Below are 20,955 nucleotides of genomic sequence, written 5' to 3'. Positions count from 1 at the left end.
GAAAAATTTTGGAATTGGAATCCATCCACTCCTCTTCTTAATTCTAAATCGGAACGGAATTGGATGTAAATAAAACATAGCGTTGTTATAAACGTCGGATAAAACCCGGTCGGGGTTGTAACTGCCTTGAATAATCCTAAAGAATATTTAAAGACATCGATGTAGCACATAATGCTGTGAGAGACGGAATGATCGAGCCCCGTTGTTTTCTGTTGAGTTTTTCATTGCACGGACTTTGAATCGACGTACTAATACGATCGTCTAACAGACACCCGATGGCAGCAAATAATTATTTGCGTCAACGAAGCCTGTATCTAGAGAATATCATATTTATTTTTATGTTATTCAATTTTCAGCGGATGGAATTCTCCTTCGTGAAGTTTTGAACTATAAATCGAGAACTCTACCTTGATCGAAACTAGGTACATACATATAAGTGTGAGATCAAACTTAACTGTCAATATTTATACCGCAATGTTTATGTGACAAAATGTTCGATATTCATTCTACCTCGAAATTAAACCAATCTGTCTGATTGCTAATCAGTGTTTGTTATCGTCATAGTCATGTCGGCAAATTTTATCAAACAAAAAGCCAAAAATATCGAGCAAAAAATTGGCCCATGAGGGGATCGAACCCGCGACCTTCGCGTTATTAGCACGACGCTCTAACCAACTGAGCTAATGGGCCGATGGAATCTGAGGCAAAAGAAACAGATCAGATTTCGTAGTTTTTTTTTATTTTAATTATTTCATACCATTGTGATGTATTCAGCGGGATTTTAAATGTCATACATATAAACTTGGACAACACGCGTTGTGGTCCATTTCATAAATGCTCACTCATTTCGTACGCTCATCGGCGAGCGATCTTTCGCGTATCATATTGATCCAATATACAGGGTAAATCGACTATTTTTTCTTCCTAACGGTACTTGGACGATATTATTTAGCATGAGAAAAAAGATTATTCCGAGATTTTCTTTTTTGTCATGCCAAGTAACAATTTCGAAGTACCGTTAGAAAGAAAAAATAGTCGATTTTTTGGCCCAGTCTAACATTTATGTAATAACGTATACGACAGTTATTCTATTTTCTACGATTAATAATAGTACGAAGTCTGTGGCAATGACGCTTATTGTACGTACGTACGCATAGATAGTTTATGGATCGGTGTACAGCTATTCAAATGATTTATAGATGTAGCCCGTATTTCAGTTGCATGCTCAAAGATCAACTTCGATCAATTGACAATTAAAACGATATAAACTAGCTCTTCTGAATTGAAGCAGAGGGGATGAATAAGCGAATCTGAAGCGATTGTTTCATGAAAAATTTTGTGTGTCATATCAACGATATATGGATGTATCTGAATTATACACTATGATTAAATTGCCGTTAGAATCCATTGATCGTGAAAAGGAAAGTTGAATGATACGACGAGATATGAGGCTGATCGCGGTGTCTTATACAATCGCGACATGTTGTTTGTAAAATCGGTTGAGTGAAAAGCAAACGATGACAAGGTATTCAGCTACACTCATCTTCCTGTATTACTTCTGAGCTGGGTGGAGTTGTTCATTTTCGTCAAGCTAAAGCATTTCCCTATTCCTCTATGGTATTTCTCTGTCTCGGCTGTAAAATCGTTTGAATGGGTCACGTGATATTGACGGTGGTTCAGACGTTGGACCAAAGTTGACGCTACCTTTCCATTCGTAGTACGGTTTGGGTAAACAACGCTTCGTGTTCTCACTTTCACATAGCTGTGGTATTCGTCGTTTACAAGTTGTAAGTTACAGCTACGAAGTAGTAAATTAGTTGTTGCTCCGAAATCTGATCGTTGATTATCGGTCAGCTTATGGATCTGACGAAGGCTGGTGGAATACTTGAAAGAAGACGAGAACAAAACGTAAGGGGTTTCAAGGTGCAGGATCAGCAGGTGTTTTTTTCAAACGAATGTCGAGCGAGATTACGCGCCCATTTTCGCGTACACGCAAAATTCTACTTTTCCTTTCACTGTCTGAATTAATCGACATTGGATGTAATTGTAATTCTTGCTTTTCAAAGTAGATCCAAATCCTTTTTTGTTTCATCGATTAATAATCAGACGGTGGACCGCAATGTGACGTTTCAAGCAATTATAATATCATATTGGCTGTGTATGGAAGGAATTCTATTTCAGTCATCTTTACCGATTTTTTTCACATAACCTACAAATTATTCGCACGTGAGACAGAGTGCACGATGTTGAACGAAAGTGCGCGAAACACAGATGACGCTACCGTTGACAGACGCCATTCCCTACTCCATCACCAGGCTCAGAAGGGCCCAAACAATCTCGTCCCTTCGCCATTAGACGTTCCGTTATCTCAATCGACTGGTATACCTTTCCTGAACAAACATGAGCGACGAGACACCAACAACCAAAGTTTCAAACGTTGCTCAATCAAGTAGGATGGAAAGGGTAAGTTTTCTTTTCCTCTTCCCTGCCCATTCTGTGCTGCCCGTTTAAATCGATATTCTGTGAACTGGATTTGTCGCTTTTTTAAACCGACTTCTCATTCATCTTACCTCGAATGTTTAATGTTGTAGCCTTATTCAATCATTGAGATCATAATGGTAAGAACTCGATGATTCTCGGTTTTTTTTTTGTATTGAAAAACAATCCCCTCCGAATATGTATTTGGTTTGGATCGTCCGTTTCCAGTCATAACTCCCAATTGCGGACTTGTAGATTCTGATGGGGAAACGTTTCCCCTAAATTGTACCAATTTTCCAACTTCGGTCAGAATTTTGGTAGAATTGAAAAAAAGAAATACCTACATCTATTTCGTACATCAGTCATAGCTCTTTCCCCAACTGACCGATAAAAATCCATCCCAAGAAAATACGCCATTGGTTTGCCTTTGATATTCGGGCAACCACGTAAAATGAACGCCAAACCCTCGGGGCCTCTCGACCACGTTGCTGACCGTTGCAGCGAATAATCGGAAAGATCATCCGAAAACTTCAGCTCGGTCGATGATTGAGGCAAGGTCATTGATAGAATATCAGCCGCGATAAAAGTGAGGTGTGACCTTCGATCGAAGATCACTTCACCGATTCGGATGCGGCATATTATTATCCCTCGAAGCCTTCCAGCATTTTTTTTTTCCTCCTTATTCGAGCATTTTTAGACCTGCTCTCTACTCGACGATAACCAGTGCATCCCCGAATATAAATCAATACGTGCGAGATGTTAAATTCGAAGGAGGATACGAAAATATCACCGCGAACATTGTTTTCTCCTTCTTTGCAGAGAACCCGCGCAGCTAAGAAGGCGGCTTCCTTGTTGGGTGACGGGGTTGAAACATTCCTAAAATTTTTCGATCCAGAGAGAAGCGAACGTGAAAAACGAAAGCTAAATCGACGGTTGTATCCCGGGGCTAAAAAGCACGTCGTTTACGACGACAAAGGAATATATTTTCATACCGGGGAAGATCTTTGTGATTGTTTAGAACGATCTTGCCCTGGCTGTCACTTCCCTTGTCCGAAATGCAAGTCTACCAAATGTGGGCACGAATGCAGGTGAGATGCGTTCTGATAATTATCTCAGACGCGCTAAATTCAGGTGGCCGAATTATCACGAGAAGTATGAGGCTACCTTATTTATTCCGCATCGATATTAATTTCAGATCAAATAGAAAATGGGCTTACGAATCAATTGAAAATGAAGGAAGTGATTTCGTTATTAAAAATCCTGTTTTGAACGAGTGAATTAATTTGATTTTCGAAGTGACCATGACACGAATCAGTCATTTTTTATAGACAGGTATTATCATTTATGTCCATACGGCGATATTTTTGTATTATCGGTTTAACTTGTGAGCAATGCAAAGATGACACGGATACTTATACTATAACTATATCGAAAGAGTGAATAAATCAAACGTTACAGCGTAGCGATGGAAAACTATATTTTTCACAACGGCTACTGTACAAAATTGTTTATTTACGATATAGGTATACGAAATACACCTAGCTCATTAAAGCCACGTTCCACGTGAAGTATACACAGGATGTAAAAATCTCATGGCGAAGCTAATTGTTTTGAAAGTATGTACTACGATCATCCGAAGTGCCATACAATTTGACAAACAAATTTTCATACCGATTAACGAAACTAACGAAAAAGCACTCGAATGTCCTGCGATGGTTATTTCTTCGTAATCTCTGACAAGAATAGCACTTTGGTTAAAATCACTTTCACTGCAATCAGTATAATCACGTATACGCCACTATTCGCTTATTTGCCAACTTACGATTAATTCAACAAATATATTTGTGGTGTGTGTATGTATATCGTAATAATTTTATGTACGTACGTGTATAATATCCATCTCATAATTCAATATGTAACTGTGGTTCCACAGTTCTTGTAAAAATAGAGGAATGACTTATAACATCTTAGATCTATAGGAACGAAAAAACTTTTAGAAAGCAAGAACTGATCGATTATGCATCGTATGACAACTTGTCCGAACCACTGCACCGAACGAAATTAGTCCACTTCCCGGCCCGAAGTATTACCGTGAAACGAATGTTTTAAATCTTGTACCTCTCCGCTGCGTCGTACTCCGTGTCCTTGAACTGCCGGAGGTGAATCTATGGAGAAAATATTTCTTCAATCGTTAATTTGCCAAGATGTCAGAGTAGACGAGGTTCACTTGTAGATTACCTGCAGGTGCAAATTAACCTCCGGTGCTCGACTGAGGTATGGAAAATTCCCGCCACTTTTAAGATGTGCCAACTTGGCGTTCGGATAACACTTGTAAGTTTCCTCTCTGACAATGTTCGACAACGCGTACTCGTCGAACACGTCTATTATGGTTATGGGAAGATGAGATATTTTTTGAGGCTGGACGTAACAACTGACGCAGTTCATCGTAAGCCGAGAAGCTAGTTCTCGTTGAGTGAGGCTCTCCAGCTGCGAATGAAAAAAAAAAATCAGGTATTGAAATCCATTGACTGCCGATTGGTAAAATGCGACCCACCCTTTCCACCATAAAATCTATCGCGTCAACGATTTCCGGATCAGATTTTTGGGCGGCGAAATTGCCCATAACCATCTTCTTGAGGACGAGAGACGGCAGTATCCAAAACCTGCATCGAATACATTTCTCTTTCATTTTAACGGTATAAATAAACAATCAATAAACAAGGCTCTGATCAGGCGATAACGAGAATCAGATTATTCTAATCGTAAGTAACTCGTGACTATCACTTGTTCTTACACGGCAGCTGAATCATTGTAGCTAAATACCGATGTGTCTGTAAACGTATTGCAGAGTATCATGGATACGACTCTTGGACAGTGAGAATTGACTTCGGTAAATTTTTGCACCAGGAAGCCCCCTGAAAATAGAAAAAAACGTTTTAATCGCTAGCTCTCTGGCCCATATCCGCATACGTCAAGGTGGTGTCGCGCCAGCATTCCGACAACGAACGTAAACAGACCTTGTAACCAAATGAAAAGAGCTAATCAAAACATTGAAATCGGTCGGCGACAGCGAAGTTATACAATCATTGTTGTCGACCGAAGCCAGAAATGTATGTATCCAGAGGCGGCATTTAATCAAACACTACGACGACACATTACGTGTCCCTTCCTCACCGATAACAAGCGATATAACTAGCGTGATATGCTCACCAAGAGACGCCCCAAACAAGTGCACTTTGTCTAATTCCATGTAATCGAGAAGTTTCTTAAACCCATCGCACCATTCTTTGACACTCCAGTAAACCGGTGACTCCGCCTGCAAAGAGAATCATGATTCTTTATTAATTATCCACGATGTTCAGTCGGCATTTATCAGCGCGAAATGGAACATTGAAATGCGTTATGAACGTCTGTACGTCATCGTTACCCTGTACCTCGATAATTTGATAACGCTTGATACAGTTACAATTTTTACTCGGGCTAGAATGTAGCGATGTATTCCATGTATCTGTGTGAAATTTTTTCCTTAAATTTCGATATCAGAGCAGGATGAGTAGATAAATGGTGTACGCAAATAATGACATGACTTACGGCGATAACTCTGTATCCCTTCGCGGCCAGGCCCATAATCTGTTTGAAATAAATGTCAGCGGTACCACTAACGGGAGGCAGACAGATTAACGGACACCTGATAGCTCTTGGACCTGAATCGTAGACCCTCCAGCCCTGGACGTGGAAATGAAATAACGAAGATTGAACGTAAGCTATAATTTATTTTCTTCCTCGAGATGGAACGAAGAAGGGTAGTAGAAAAAAAGGGGTGAACGTACCTTGGTACCGTCAGAATCAACGACGATCTTTCTTAATGGAATCGAGCTCCGAAAACTAAGGTATTCCTGTGAGCGTGAAAATTCGCTCACACAGGCCATGGTCTGGGTTATTAATTGAGAAATAGTTCAAATTCTGCACGGAAAATGTAAAGCAGATTGCCGAATAACGTCGAACGAGGTGCGGGCTACTGTCTCCCACAGTTTCCACTATCGCAGTCCAACGACACATCCATAATCACTACACTTGACCCACGTGATGAATTGCGGACTGCGAGTCGTTTGCTACGACGACGATGAGATTAACAACAATAACGACGGGACTGCGGCTTAATTTTTCTTCCAGTAATGTTATTTCATCGGAGTTACTCCGATGCGTACTTCTTTCGCCACCAAATACCTTGCCAGCTGATCGCAGAGGCGAATTCTTTGGATGATTTCGACTCGAAACATTTTGTGGACGTTGCAAAGAGCGTGCATAGGGCAACCGTAACGTTACGATGGAACGGTATTCGGCAAGACTACGAGAGCAAACGAACCGCTTGCAAACAACTGCATCGGATAACAACTGCTGAAGGCTGGAAAGCAAAAACCTCTCCAATTTTGATGGTACTCGCGACTGGACACGACACTTTATCCATCTTTTTTCAGCATACCGGACCTATCGGTATGTGCATTCTCTCTTCCATTAACCGTCGACCGAAGATACTCATGTCCGACCATCAGTCGACGCATTACCATCAACTGACCAAAGCACGGGTGGCCATATCTGCAACCGGAGTCTCGTGGTCATGGTAAATGGTAAGAATTTAGAAATGTATGATATTCAGAAAACAGAGTACTCTAAGAGCATTGTGAAAATGTTGGTGATCTGTGATTTTGCGTCACGGTAAAAGCGCGCTCAATTCACTCTTCGCACAAGTCTCAAAATCCACTTTTCTCACCCCGGTCAGGAAGCTGCCTCCACTTGGAGAGTGCTTGCAGTCGATATCGCAGGAACTTGCAGGTGCAGTTGCTGCACACCGGTGAACGGCACCCGATGCATATCCTAATTCCCGAAATCACCGAGTGTTGGCTCTGTCCGGTGTCTCGAGGGAATTGATCGTCCGACGAAATCTTGGCGGTCAAGGCAAAATTCAAGATACCGAAAGAATGTCTTCGACTGACTGAATCGTCGCAGGAAACTTGCGTGAATGGTAATAACTGCATGCAGCATTTTTCTTAGATTTACAAATTACAATGGTCATCAGGCATTTCGGCGTGAGAAATTTTTTAAACAAAAATTTTCCACCCCGCTGCTGCCTAATCTCCGATTTCTCCGATATCGACATCATTGCGGAGATTTCTCATTCAATGGGAATAGAAATTTTCGGTGTTATGTATATGTATGTCTATGGTACGATGTAGGGAGATGTATTAGCGAAGCTGCCACTCACTCTGGTAGTATATAAGCTCGATATACTGAAAGCGAACGTGTAGCAGGTTGATTTTTTTCATTCCTGACACACCGGACTGGAATTCGTTTAATTTCGCTACGGCGCCAGTAGAATTTCGCCCTGGTTCGATAATTGATGGATGGGATATCGCGAGCGCGGACGGCTTAACGTGCCCTAACACTATATGTATGTGTATACAATATATACGCAATATACAACCTACTGCGAACCTTCCACCAGCAACATTACCGTGCGAAGTATACGACCGTAGTCTTTGTTACCCTTAGCTTAAATCACTCCGAATCGATGCCGTCCGTGTATGCTTACCCTTCCTTACGCCGTATAGATTACAAACATATACTCACGTCTCTCTTACGTAATTATACGCATGTGACACGACAGGAAATGCATGCAGGTATTACTCGACGCGCGTCGACGTTCCGGGTTTTTTCAATTAATCGTGTACGATCGTCGAAACAGGGACACCTTTTCCGGGGATAATTAATGGTCCCTGCAAGCCGATCTATTTCACCGTGTCTAATCTCGGAGCGATGTTACACGTACGTACTCCGAAGGCTGAACTATGTTCGTGCGAAAATGAAGAAATAGAAGGAAAACCTTTCGAATGCTCTTACACGCATTTTTGTCCATATTACATGTTCATACATATACATTCGTCATTTGTATACACGAAATTCACGGTGCGATGAACCAGCTAATCAGATATGAGATTTGCAACATCTACCCAACCCTAGATTTACGCCCTGTTATTGCTCCGCACGTGATACAGATGAACGAAAATGAAAATTTCTCGAAAGACGTTCCGAGTCTTCGCGTCGCGTCTTTGGGGTGAGAGAAATTAGGACAGAATTGGGGGGCTGAACGCCGAAGAAAAGAATAGAAAAGAAAAGTAAAAAAGGAATGAGAAACATCGCATTGTTTTCTCGATATTGTTCGTTGTCGTCGTGTAAACGGTAAAATCGCAGGACGAGCAAGTATAGCGGCATCTTTGAATAACATACGGAAATGTCAAGCTGGTATTTCCGGTTGATTCGGTTCGCTAACGACCACGTAACTTGGGACAGATTATAACACAAGGGACGAGGGAAGAAATTTTTGTAAGGGAGGAGGGTGGCTGCCGTTCATTGTCGAGGGCAACTAGCGTCCAACCACGCGAGACGATAATCTGCAAAATCTCCATCGTTCAATTTACACAATAATAGGGACGATCGTCTCAACAATGAACTGATTCTCTCACTTGGACTCAAATCCCAATCCGTCCATGGACCGTAACACACGCTACGTACGTATACGCGCAATTAAATGGCGTATATGATAAACTAGTTGCCAAATTAGTCGAGAAACCGTTGCCACGCCACTATATTCCAAGTATATACACACGCACGTACGTACGTATATGATGTGTACAGATAAATATGTACAATTACCGGCGACGCGTCGCATCGGCGTCATTTTTATTTCCTTTCGCCCAACGAGTATGCATTCGTAATCTTTTTTCGTAATACACGTACACCGAAACTCTGGAATATTCCGACAACACCGATTAATTTGGATTAATCCGGCCCCGCAGTTTGGATTTCTTCGAAGGAATAATTCTTTTCAACGGCGCCGCGCCATTGTACTGCGGGATTTGAAATATAATTTATGGGATTCAATTATACCTACCTGAATGCCATAATTTTTCGAAAACGCGCGTCAAATCGTGATGGCTGTAGACCGTCATCGATCGACCTTCAGCGGATTTCGGCTTCGGAGCTGCAACTGTTGTAATATCGTTGAAAGTTAAAAGTGACATTTCCCAGAAGGTACGCGACAATAACCATCCTCATCGGGACGACTCCGAGTCCTCCGCACTTTGGACGCCTCATAATCCCAAACAGCCTTTCTCGCCCAAAACGCACTACCATAATACACGTGTATCGCTCGTCCTGTTTTCACCAGCTACTCTCGTCATTTTTCGCGGTTTACGCAACATCTCTTTCCTTCGCTTTCCCACACGGTCCACGGAGCAGAACGTAGAAATGATTGTTTCGCAACGTACGCTGTAAGTGCATGCGCCGGTGATCGGAGAATCAACGTTCCATCTCATTCGCCGGGTGCAAACGAACAATCGTCGGAATAGAATCAGCCGGACGTGTGTAAACATTTGGATTTCGACGAGTTCTCCTCCTCTCCTACGATCAACTTAAATTTTTCTTTCCTTTTCTCCCTCCGCACTAATTTCTCATGCGCTTTCAATATTTTACGACCGTAATGGTTCGCTCGATCTTTCGGTTTAGAAAACGTACAGCTCGGACGCTGCGGCAACCGCGACCCTCCCCCGGACGTGCATATGGGTTTTTCTCTCGAGCCTTGACTTGTTTCAGAAAAGTCCGAGCTATGAGGAGTGTAACGTATACGAACGGAATTCCGGGCGTAAAGCGTACGAAACATTCAGTTTGCGTCCAGTCTGGTTCTGGTATACCACCGTACATTGAGAGAACGGTCGCGACCGTCGTCATCTGGATCGTAATCCACGAATGATTATCGAATACAGTTTGTTGAAAGAATTGCGACGCAGTCGGAGAGAAAGTGAAAGCAATAGGATGAAATGAGATGAAACGAGGAGGGATCGAAAAACTGAAAATATCGAGAGAGAGCCGGTATCGATCGTTGACGAGAATCGTGTGCGATCCCGGTGCCGAGAAACAAAGAGACGTCCCCCATGATCGTTAATATAAAATTCTACGTCCTCTCCTCATTCCTCGCACATATTCCTTTACACCTTCGAACATCGTTTCACATAAATCGTATAATACGACGGTTGTATTAGAAACTGCCCGCTCGTAGGCGCGGCTATGCAAACATCCTGGTGTCTTTATGGTGAACACCGCGACCGTTCTCCGTTTCCACCACCACGTGCGATCGTACACGGCTGTACCTACATCAGTCGAATCAGCTTATTATTAATTTATACGTGCACAGCGTGTTTCTGCGTATGATGTACGCGGTGCTCCGTAAGAACGGCGGGGACGAGGTATTCGAATCGACGTGGCCTGGGTCAGGTATTTACACGTACAGGTGTACGAACGCATGTGTAACATCCGACGTTTCATTTCTGAGGAAGGAGGAACCGTTTCATAGTTCCGCTTGTTCCGAACGTATACTTGTACAATATCGTCGTTGTGCGAAATCAAATATTAACCGTGTATATTTATAGGTATATACACCGGTGAAGACGAGTCTGAGAATTTTAAAACTGCAGGTAAATAACGTATTGTAATATAATGGAATATTCTCGTCGTGGCGGCGATTCAATACACCCGTGTACGTGCGTATAAAACACATGGACCGATTCGTGTGTCGAGAATCGTCATCAAGTTTGAAGCAGCACGCCTGTACGCGTACCTATGTTCATCTCTGGTTAAAACAATGCGAAAAACATTTCATAATTAGGTATATACTTTCAGCAACGTTCAAGGATCATCGATATGGCTGCCATGGAGGTTTCTAATATCGTAGAGTGCCTTGCGTAGGTATTGCATATTGCGATGAAACATGAAATTCAAATTCGCAGGGTTTTGCGCGGTCGTCCCGCATGTACGATATCACTGTAACGCACGCACAGCATGCATAGGTAGATGTAAATACTACGTATGTACAGCGGCACGCCTTCTCCCCCTCTCATGGCTACTTTCGCACGTGTTACAATTAGGAGTAATTTGCGGAGCATAATACTCGCATATTCCCCTGTACGCTCTGCCTCGGACCGCCATCTTTGTACACGTGGTTTATGTACATATGCAAATGCACCTCGCACAAAACTTATTATATTACCTTTCACGTGTGCGCGGTGTGTCTCGAATGTACGTGTACACGCGTGTGCGATATAACGCATACTGCTGCGACACGATCGCGGATAATAAAGTCGCGGAATCGCGCGGCGGGTAGAGGTGAAATCTTTTAGAATGTAGTGCTAGTGTGCGGGAATAACGTACACGTTTTTAACGCTTGGGTCGTTAGCCATGTTCGGTATACTCGTAATACCGTCGACTGGAACACCGCGTCGTGCAATGTGTAATTTTGTACATCGGGTCGCCGGTTGCGTACGTGCAGCCAGTACACGTATCGGAGGAGCCATACGTGCGCCGAGCGAGGTGAGACGGAGGTGCTGGCTTCGAGATCAAACAGCCGTTCGGGTGTTAACGACTTGTTCGCGAAGAACCAAAGCACTAAAGTTTAATGCAGTTTTGCCTACCTGTACCCTATACCTGTATGCGTTCGAGCGAACCTCCTCCCCTTACTCCTCCTCCTTTTTCTCTTCTCCCTGCCCACCGCACATCCACTTTTCTCACTCGTTGGACGCGTACACTCGATACTCTACTTACTGCTCTTCTCATACCGCGTGCCCCCGTTCAAAATATTCACCCGGTGCACGCGCCTCTCGCTCCACGTACGTGTACGGTAGCTGCGGGGCTACGTTACCCGCGGAATCGATACGATATCCGCCGTATCGCCTCTTGCCATTTTCACATCATGTTTTCCCATCAATTTCACGTTCGCTTCGGTCCGCGCGAATCGTCTACAAGCGGAAATCGGTTCGAATCGAAAGGCGTTGAACTTTCTTCGAACATTCCGACGATTCGGGTGTTCCGATTGGCTCCCGGGGGCGAGAAAAAATAATCTCCACGCTCCTCGGTTTCGCTCGTCGATCGATCGAACGGGGCGAATGGGGGTGGCGATGAAAAAGCGAATGAAAAAATCAACCGCGCGCTCGAACCTGGATCCCCGCAGTTTTTGAAACAACGCGAAAGGGGCGTGGCCACGTAATGGGCGTGTCGATATCGGCCACGCCCACCGCCCACCGCGCTCGTCGCGAGCCAGATAGGAACTAATTCATGACTAGTACCGAAAGTGGGGTCGTCCCGAAGGAGCCTTTTAGTCAAACCTCACGTCAGATCGTCAGAGGACGCGAACGTGCGCGCGCCCGCTGTTAACAAGAATATATATATATAACATATATTATATATATATATATGTATATCTGTATGTACATATAGATACATATATATATATGTATATAACACATATACGTGCGTTTTTCTCCGAGGATAACGTTGTTCATACACACGAATATACGTACGTACGGACGCGTATGTACACGTATCGGATATACATCGCTTCGTACGACCACCGAGTAAAGTAGAATCGATCGGTTCGTCGGTTGATTGGTTCATTATCGATCAATTGATCAGTTCTAAACCGGTCAAGCACGAGTTCTCACCGGTCATCGATCAGCGTGGTGAAGTTTATTCGACCGTTCGGCGTTTGTTGTAAAACACATCGTTGTTGGTTTTTTTTTCCCTCCTCTGTTTTATCAAAGATAAATGGTACGATAATAATCGACCTTGATATTGTGGAGTAGTGTGCAGTTTTATCTTGTGAAAGTCGAAAGCCGCCGAAGAGGAGAAAGGTACGACGGGAGGATAATCGCGAGGGTCGATCGAACCTACGAGCCGAGGTGAACTCGACGATCTATTTTGTCGTCGAATAAAACCCGCGGGTTGAATCTGATAATCTGCATCGTCGCGCGTTTGCTAAAATTCGCGTAATCGAACCCCAGGTGATCGAAATCTAAAAGCGGATATATCATGTGACGACCCGTAAACAAGACTCACGTGACCGCCGAATCCAAGTGTTGCGAACGAGGCGTTCGAAATCCCAAGTCAAACCTAATAAAATCCATAAACGGAGTCTCCGATCGAATAGTCATTTATTCGCACGATCGTTATCGACTCGGTGCGAACGTCGGGAAAAATCCAGCGGGAGCAAAAGTGCCCGGTGAATCTTACAAAAATTCGCAACTCGACGCTGCGTCTGATATCCGTATTGCATCAACGCTGTTAAATTGTGCTATTATGTAAATTGTTACAGTGACGCGTGTGACGCAGAGGGGCGGTATTTTCATCCCGCCGTGCTCGAAATAAGACGAGAATAACCGAAAAGCCCGAAAAAAACCAAAGACGAACTGTGTAGCTGGATTATCCCGGGCCATAAAAATATCGAGAGTGTACAGGTGATCCGAATGTACACCTCGTCGACGCGTGTAGTCGACTACATCAACGCGTCCGTCGAGACTCTCGTCTCTTCTCTCAATTCAACTCGCACCTATTTCGTTTCTCATCTATACTCTTCGTATTTTCTCTCTTCTACTTCTACTTCTCCTTCTCTCGCGTCTTTATCTTCGTCTCATTCGACGGGTACAATTTTTTTACCGTCGTATTACACGGTTATTGCTTTCAAATTACTCCGGCACATCATTATTCCGACACCAGCTACGTGCCGTTCGTCGATAGGAAGATAAATTGAAATAAATAATTAAGCGGATGAATAAAATTCCACAACACGCAGTCGCATTAATGATACGTGTCCCGATACAACGGATATCCAGAGGTCAGACGTACCGGCCGGAATAACGCACGTGAAATGAACTCGCCTGTATCGGATTCGAAAACTTCGAAAGCTCGTCGAACGCCGCAGTTTGGCTGATTTCTGAGATAACTGAAAAAATACACTCGATTCTTCAATTTGGAATCGACGATATTGAAGTTGACAAAGGGGGTGGCAATCGATATCGTTCTCATCGTCCATACGTCACGTGGACCGTACGCTGACGGGATTCGAAAGATAATCGGTGACATCGTCGAAGCGGCCGAGGGGACGAGGGGAGGAATACGGAAGAAAAGTCGCAGGAGAAAGAAGAAGGCAAAGGGGAAACGCTCGGTGCAGCGTTGTGCGAGTTGTTTGTATTTCTAACCGTGTGCATCAGTAGCGTGGCGAAGGGTTTTCCTGGCCCTTTTGACCGCGCGCCGGTTAAGCCGTCAAAATTCGGGTTAAGAACAGAGAACCGTTACCATCGTACGCGATGGAGATATCGGACGAATTTCAGGACATGGGGAATCCCGGTGGGGGCGTAGCCATGGCCAATATCTCGATGAACCATCACCACCACACACCTGACAGTCCTATGGTGAGTCACTGTTTCCATATCTTCTATACGACGACGACGACGTGCAACGATTCCCATTTTTTTCTAATCGTCCGTCACCGCGGCGAAATCCCAAGAGCGCCGATTTCTTTTTTTCTGCCCGCCAACGTTTCGTTTTTTTCCGTATTCTTGAAATTCCGTTGCTCGATCGCCAAATATTTGCCCCGAAAGAATACGAATTATACACGGTTGCCCCGTGACATTTCGACAACCGAGCAATTAGTCATCGATCGATTTTCGAAGAAGGATCGGACCGTGCAATTAACCGTTGCACCTTTTTCTCCCGTCTCTTTCTTTCCTTCCCCTACGACGCCTGCGTCTCTCTCGCCCTAATTCTCATCCCTCTCATTCCTCTTTTTCTTTATGGCTTGTTCGTTTTTTTTGTTCCATATTTACCCGGACAAAGTACACGAGTACACATTGCCTGTATATAAGTGTAGAAATACGGACTCTTAGGAATTTCGGGGGTCTCGGGGCGCGGGGCGCGGGGAAATGGCTTTATACAAATAATCGATTCGAGTAATTAGACAACCCGAAGCTTGGAATACATTGAATTCCGATGACACCGACGATACTGCGATACAAGGACTACGATGATAGTAACGACGAATATATCGATCATGATAATAACAATGCCGATCCTCGGTGGAAAATACATTCGCCTACACGTGTACGACGACGATAATCCAGACGGATTTGGGATTTGGGATTTCGGGTTCGGGGGATTTGGGATTTGAGATTTGAGATTTGGGATTATAAACGTATAATATAATACCGCGTGCGGTGTCGAGCGAGGCCTGCTCGCCACGGTATAGTTACGCCAGGTTTGAACTTTTCGAGGGTATGATGTGGATTTGTATAAAAGTCTGACCTTGCGGTGCCGAGGTACGCGCGAGAATCCATGTTTATAATCGCTCGATATACATTCGCGTTCGAATTCGTCCTCGGCACACTGCGAACAGTTTTTTACGTCGTCGAGTTCGCACAGAAATAACATGGAACTGCAGGATTCGCGTGTCGCTTGTATATCCTAGGTATACGTACGAATGTGCCTATTTTATAAGTGGGAATTGTGTATATCAATCCGATGTTTTGACGGCGACGACGACGACGACGAGAGAAACTCGTGTCCAGTGCAGCACACATCGGATAACGCGAGAAGAATTTATTCATAGATTTATTTCTATGCATCGCTGCGAGTGCATATCCGTACGCGGATTTCAGTCGCAGGCACCGCTATTATACGTGTAAAGAAATGTTCGAAATTGAAAGAAAAAAAAAAAGAAAAAAATGCATACGTAGGTACGTCAGGTTGCAGGCGGTGGTATAGGTGTGGTAATTTGTGGCCACGTATGTCGCGCATATATATTATATATGCATCGATCATGCCGCAATACGGTCTACCTAATGATAATATTTCATTTTTCTCGAGTGTTAAATTGAAAAAATAAGTTGTTATCTTTGGATCGCGATGGGGGATACTGGATACACGGGCGACGCACACCTCTGCACCTGTATACGATACGCGTACGCCGTTTACGCACCCACACGAATCCCCGGGTTACAGTATTGTGTGCCGCAGGTATCGCACGCGGGTTATTTCTATTGAACGTGTATACGCCGAGGTACGTATCGTATACCTGTGTATACCGCACGAACGTAAAGTAGGCAATTAATCTTTGTAATATCCGACAATGACTCGCCGCGTGACGACCATCTCGTGTCAGCGTTATAACGTTCATTCTATATCTATGTATAATATACATATATTACCTACGATTATTTCGTGCATGTCTCGTTCAACACCCAAACTAATTCGGCGCATTATTATCGCCGTATCTCTTTCGTTTGAATAATATTCGTCGATTTACCTCGTTACGTGTTACACGTACGGCAAAAAATACGAATTGGACGAAAAGCGAATCGTACCGTGGCCCGGATGGTATTTACGCGAACCCGCGGCGGCGTCGATCGAACTCCTCTTCGTCCGTATTCGTCATCTCGTTTATCTCCACGTTCTCGAATCTCGTACCGGAAGCTCCTCTCGGATCGCGCAGCGCGCGGAGTGTGCGTGTATAGGTGTAATACTCGTACACGGGGTATCCCGCGATAAGGGATTATCCCGTATCTGCATCCGTTATCGCGGTATCGCTTTTAAAATATTTTTGGCGCTTCACGTATCTTCGATTTTGCTTCGTTATTTTCTTTTTACTTTCCTTATCGCGCGGGACGACGTCGGCTGCAACGGCGACTCGACCGAAACCACCGGCGTTACACGGGGGCCGATCTCCCCATTTTTCACTCCGCTTCCCTCTCAGAGCCCCCACCGCATTCGAAATAATGTTGAGAAATAAATAGACGTGCACGACGAGAGATTCCGGGGCGATGATCGCTCCGACCGATTCGCCACACCCGGGATATATCACCTGCTTTTCTATCGGCGCGGCTGATGTCCGGGGGAGAACGGGATATCTCACTCGGAGAAAGGCGCGTTGCGTCCTACCCTGCGCGATTACCCGGAGATGAAGAAAAACAATATTTGGATATGATAATTTCGGATGCGTCAACACGCCGGAACTTTCTTCTTCTCCTCCGTTCCTCTCTCGCGTCGAGTTGCATACATATACACGCGAAGACAACGAACGACGAATCTTGTTCGATTATCCGTTGCTTTCGTCATCGCCCTCCACCCCCTGATCGGGAGGCGCGACAAAACAGGTAGGACGGGAGCCGATGACTCGTACGTGCGTGTGCCCCGAGTCCGAGATTCGCGCCAAGGGGTGGGTGGCGGTGGATTTTCGTTGCGTGCGCAGACCCGGAGGGAACTTGTGCATTCGAAGCTAGGGGAGAGCCGCCCGCGATTTCCTATAGGGTATAACACGGGGGTGCGGGTCGTATCGGGCCATCGCCTGTGAGGTATAAGGTATACGTACGTACGGGCGAGGGCGACGTTATACGAGGTATATAGTGACGCGACGCGTCCGTGGGAGGGGATTTCACCTCAGCCAATGATAAATCGGGTACCAACCGTTCGTCGCTTAATTTATATTTTACCCACATATGCATATACCTACGTGGATAGGTGCTCCGGTATTACACGTGAAATTATATACCGCACGTTGCACCTAGTACCTACCGCGGTGTCGTATGTATTGTATATCTGGCAATATTTGCATAGATTACTCGCGCTTCTTCGGTACACACCTACAAACCTAATCCTTATCTTTTACCGTATGTGCGCCACGCGCGGACGTCGCGAATGCGGGACTTGCGTTTCACCTCCTTCGTATTTTCCTCGCGGGGGCTGCGTTATTGCGACCTTGAACAAGGATAGAAAAACGCCCAGGTATCCGAAAGACCTTCGATGTCGGATGACTTTCGTTGGTTTTATTTTTCTACAGTATTTTTATTTTTCTCGGCATACGTCGAGTAATACGCGGGTACGGAGTTGCGTATGTTTCGTATATAAATGGCACAACCGCGGTGGTTTCATATTTAATATATTTATTCGTTGTATACATATTGCAAAGTCTGGCGGATAATTCATATTTTACCGTAAAAGGTACGTACAGATGTAAGCCCGCGTGTATTATAATATACCATAGTTTTACGATCGCAATATAAATGTCTTCGCTAATTAGATTTTGGAGGCAATTTCCTGCCAGCAGCTAAAGTCCTGACTCGGTGCGCGCGATACAAACCGTTCCCCGCTCGCGGATACGCGCTGCACTGCTGAAAAACAAATGGCTCGATCATCGTCGTCGTTGTCGTCGTCGACGTCGGCTATACCATTTTTCATTCGTCGCTAACCGCAGGTGCGGCACGGGTTAACGATTCCACGTGTGCAATAGTTTTTCATATTAGAATTGGTACGGTTCGTTGCCTCGAGTTCATCTTGTGATCATTTTTTTCCGCGGTGCGATCTCGATCCCCTTCGTTTCGCGCAGGATCTGCGCTACCGCACGTCTCGGACATTCGATCGTTCCGTTCCTGCGTGCGAACCCGCACGCGATCGTCCGAGATCGTTTCCCATGACCGTGCGGTACGGGTATGGACGGATAAAAAAATTCGAATCGCTCGCCGATCGCCGAGTGATCTTCGTTATCGTCAGTTCGAAGTGACGCGTCTACCTCCGGCGTGGAATCAAAATTTGGCACGTGAAAAGAACGCGTTACGTCGGTCGGAGAATGAAATCGTCGAGCATCCGTCCGGAGCGCGCTCTCCGACGATCGTTTTCGGAATCTTCGCCGCCCCTACCGCGTGCGCGTTACATTTTTGTGCGGTACACGTACACAGCTTATTACACGCGAGTAAGTTGTACGCGCACGAAGTACGACGGCGGGACAGGTCTCCGGGTGAAATGGATCGACGCAACGACGCAGCGCACGCGCGCCCGCCGATGATCCATATCGCGCACGATGCGGCGGTGGTTGACGGTTCATTCAACGTCGGTGACTCCGGCGGTCTGCGTACGGCTATTGCGCGAAAGTGGGAATTGATACGGTTGGACGACGGTTCCCCGGTCTTTCGCGCGGTCGCGCAAGCTCGGACGGATCCAAAGTCGTCGGTTCGACGGCGAGCTTTCCGCAACCAGGGGGGTGGGGGGGGGGGGGGGGGGGCGGACGGGGGGGAATCGGTAACGCGCAACTCGAGCCACGGTTCACCATTGGTCGATGGGATCCTTCGGAGCCACGCCTACACCGATTCGGTTCTACGAGTCGCGTCGGAGAGGAGTCGCTGCCCCCGCGAGAAGGAGATGCACAGGTACAACGGCCAGCGGCTGTACCTACGTTACGTACGCGCATCTTCGAATCTACGTACGAATGTGCATTCCCAAACGATGACACGTAACGTACGCACCACCCACGCGGGCGCATTCGAGACTCGTACGCTCGTCCGTTGCGAAACATCGCGGTAAATTCGTCGACCCCCGTTTGAAAATTCACAGGGTGCGGGTCGGCGATCGAGGATCCATCGCGCGGTCTCCGCAGGGTAGGATCGTGCGCCTGGATCGTGATCGTCGTCGACTCGCCTTCGCCGGCGTCACAGCTCGCTCGGTGATTTTTCGCCCGCATTTGGCGAAGCGATCGGTTCCTCGAATCGAATAAGAATCGCTCGACCGTGTTTGGCTGCAGGGTGTTCTGCGGGGGATCGGGTATTCCGGTATCCGCGGGTGGTCGATGGTCCTGCGGTAGATGCATGCGTACGACGCGTATGCGTGAATCCGTGTGGCGAGAAGAGAGAGAGAGAGAAGGAGAGAGGGTAGCTGTGTATAGGGAGCTTTGGTTTCGAAGTGCGGCAAGGTGGACATTAAGTGACGCTTACAAGGTGGCTTCCGAACACCCAACGAGCATCGATTTGCGTCGGCTATGGTTCGGCAATGGTCATCGTGACGGTTGTTCAGGTTGAAAGGTTTCGAAAGGTGAGGTTCAGGTATATACCTATACACGACCGACGCCGTAGCGCCGGGATTATATTATATTCCCAGGGCTTAACCCCGGCCCGAAGCGGTTACATTCTCGTTAACTGTACAGGTACCGATCCCCGCTAAATAGCGCAGTACTACACCTCGCGCAAATACCGCCGGGCGACCATCGGATGCATTTCCCGTACCTACCAACGTCGCACCCACGTACATTGTCCGTCATATTTCAGACGTCGAAAGATCGGGGGGGACAGCTTTGACAACTTTCGATCGAATTCGTCATTTTTTGGCCACTATCGCGACGGTCGTCGCATACGCACAGGTATCCCGCCACGGTGCGGCGCGACGTTTACGCTTTATGTAAGCGAACATCGCTATAGAGTGATTTTCTTCGTTTTATTTTTTATTTTTTTATCCCGTTTTTCTACTTATTTTCGGTTGAATATTCAATTTGATACGCGAGCGAGTCTTTCACCGTGTCCTAAGTAAACTGCGCGTGAAAGCCGAAGCATGGCACATCGGTCGTAGCGAAGAGTATACGAGGTATACGTATATAGGTACGTCGGAATAATGAAACGGGTTCTGAAACTCGCGCAAACACGGGAATATACGTGCGCGGCGTCTGGCTATATATCCCAGCGTCACCGTCGCCGTCACCGTCACCGTCACCGTCACACCGTCACACCGTCACACCGCCGTCACCGCGTCACCGTCAACCAACGCGGTTGTAAGCTCGCTTCG

The 20,955-nt window shown here is 45.7% G+C and overlaps 3 protein-coding genes and 1 non-coding gene across 11 annotated transcripts in view; 2 read left to right on the top strand and 2 right to left on the bottom strand.

Annotated features, from left to right (window-relative positions):
- Positions 1–616: 616 nt before the first annotated feature.
- Positions 617–690, bottom strand: Trnai-aau. Its single transcript has one exon. It is a non-coding gene; the product is annotated as a tRNA-Ile (tRNA).
- Positions 691–1,767: 1,077 nt separating this feature from the next.
- Positions 1,768–3,954, top strand: LOC105683131 (ARL14 effector protein-like). Of its 4 annotated transcripts, none has more exons than XM_012395503.3 (3): positions 1,768–1,908; positions 3,298–3,566; positions 3,674–3,954. In XM_012395503.3, the coding sequence occupies exons 1-3, from the start codon at positions 1,858–1,860 to the stop codon at positions 3,753–3,755; spliced, it is 402 nt and encodes a 133-aa protein (XP_012250926.2). In that variant the 5' UTR covers positions 1,768–1,857; the 3' UTR covers positions 3,756–3,954. The 4 variants fall into 4 exon arrangements, with proteins under 4 accessions (XP_012250926.2, XP_020706403.2, XP_048513209.1 ...); XM_020850744.2 differs by having other exon boundaries at positions 1,788–1,923; XM_048657252.1 differs by having other exon boundaries at positions 1,812–1,938.
- LOC105683130 (maspardin-like) lies at positions 3,939–6,868 on the bottom strand. The gene is made up of 7 exons (XM_012395501.3): positions 6,309–6,868; positions 6,070–6,204; positions 5,689–5,794; positions 5,273–5,393; positions 5,033–5,141; positions 4,717–4,965; positions 3,939–4,643 (listed from the first exon to the last, which is right to left on the bottom strand). Exons 1-7 carry the CDS (start codon positions 6,405–6,407, stop codon positions 4,584–4,586), a joined length of 879 nt encoding a protein of 292 aa, XP_012250924.1. The 5' UTR covers positions 6,408–6,868; the 3' UTR covers positions 3,939–4,583.
- A 5,821-nt stretch (positions 6,869–12,689) lies between these two features.
- The window catches only part of LOC105683165 (protein dead ringer), a 70,449-nt gene continuing 62,183 nt past the window's right edge, over positions 12,690–20,955 (top strand). For all 5 annotated transcript variants that reach the window (XR_007279090.1, XR_007279089.1, XM_012395593.3 and 2 more), the window contains exon 1: positions 12,690–14,771. Coding sequence is in view for 3 of the 5 variants with exons in the window: in XM_012395593.3 (XP_012251016.2) it covers positions 14,667–14,771 (105 nt within the window). In the remaining 2 variants the exon portion in view is untranslated. The remainder of the gene's footprint in view (positions 14,772–20,955) is intronic.

The sequence above is a fragment of the Athalia rosae genome, chromosome 6 (assembly GCF_917208135.1).
Source record: "Athalia rosae chromosome 6, iyAthRosa1.1, whole genome shotgun sequence".
In the NCBI taxonomy this organism is placed as follows: Eukaryota; Metazoa; Arthropoda; class Insecta; order Hymenoptera; family Athaliidae; genus Athalia; species Athalia rosae.
This window is presented reverse-complemented; position numbering and strand designations above follow the sequence as displayed.

What these genes read in the sequence shown, in the direction of transcription:
- LOC105683131 (XM_048657252.1), top strand. Translation starts at nt 1,858, where the DNA reads ATGGATCTGACGAAGGCTGGTGGAATACTTGAAAGAAGACGAGAACAA. An exon ending in TCAAGGTGCAGGATCAGCAG is followed by an intron (nt 1,939 to 3,297) that starts GTGTTTTTTTCA and finishes CCTTCTTTGCAG; the next exon opens with AGAACCCGCGCAGCTAAGAA. An exon ending in AAATGTGGGCACGAATGCAG is followed by an intron (nt 3,567 to 3,673) that starts GTGAGATGCGTT and finishes TATTAATTTCAG; the next exon opens with ATCAAATAGAAAATGGGCTT.
- LOC105683130 (XM_012395501.3), bottom strand. Translation starts at nt 6,407, where the DNA reads ATGGCCTGTGTGAGCGAATTTTCACGCTCACAGGAATACCTTAGTTTT. An exon ending in AGGGATACAGAGTTATCGCC is followed by an intron (nt 5,795 to 6,069) that starts GTAAGTCATGTC and finishes TTCTCTTTGCAG; the next exon opens with GCGGAGTCACCGGTTTACTG. An exon ending in TAGATTTTATGGTGGAAAGG is followed by an intron (nt 4,966 to 5,032) that starts GTGGGTCGCATT and finishes TTTCATTCGCAG; the next exon opens with CTGGAGAGCCTCACTCAACG.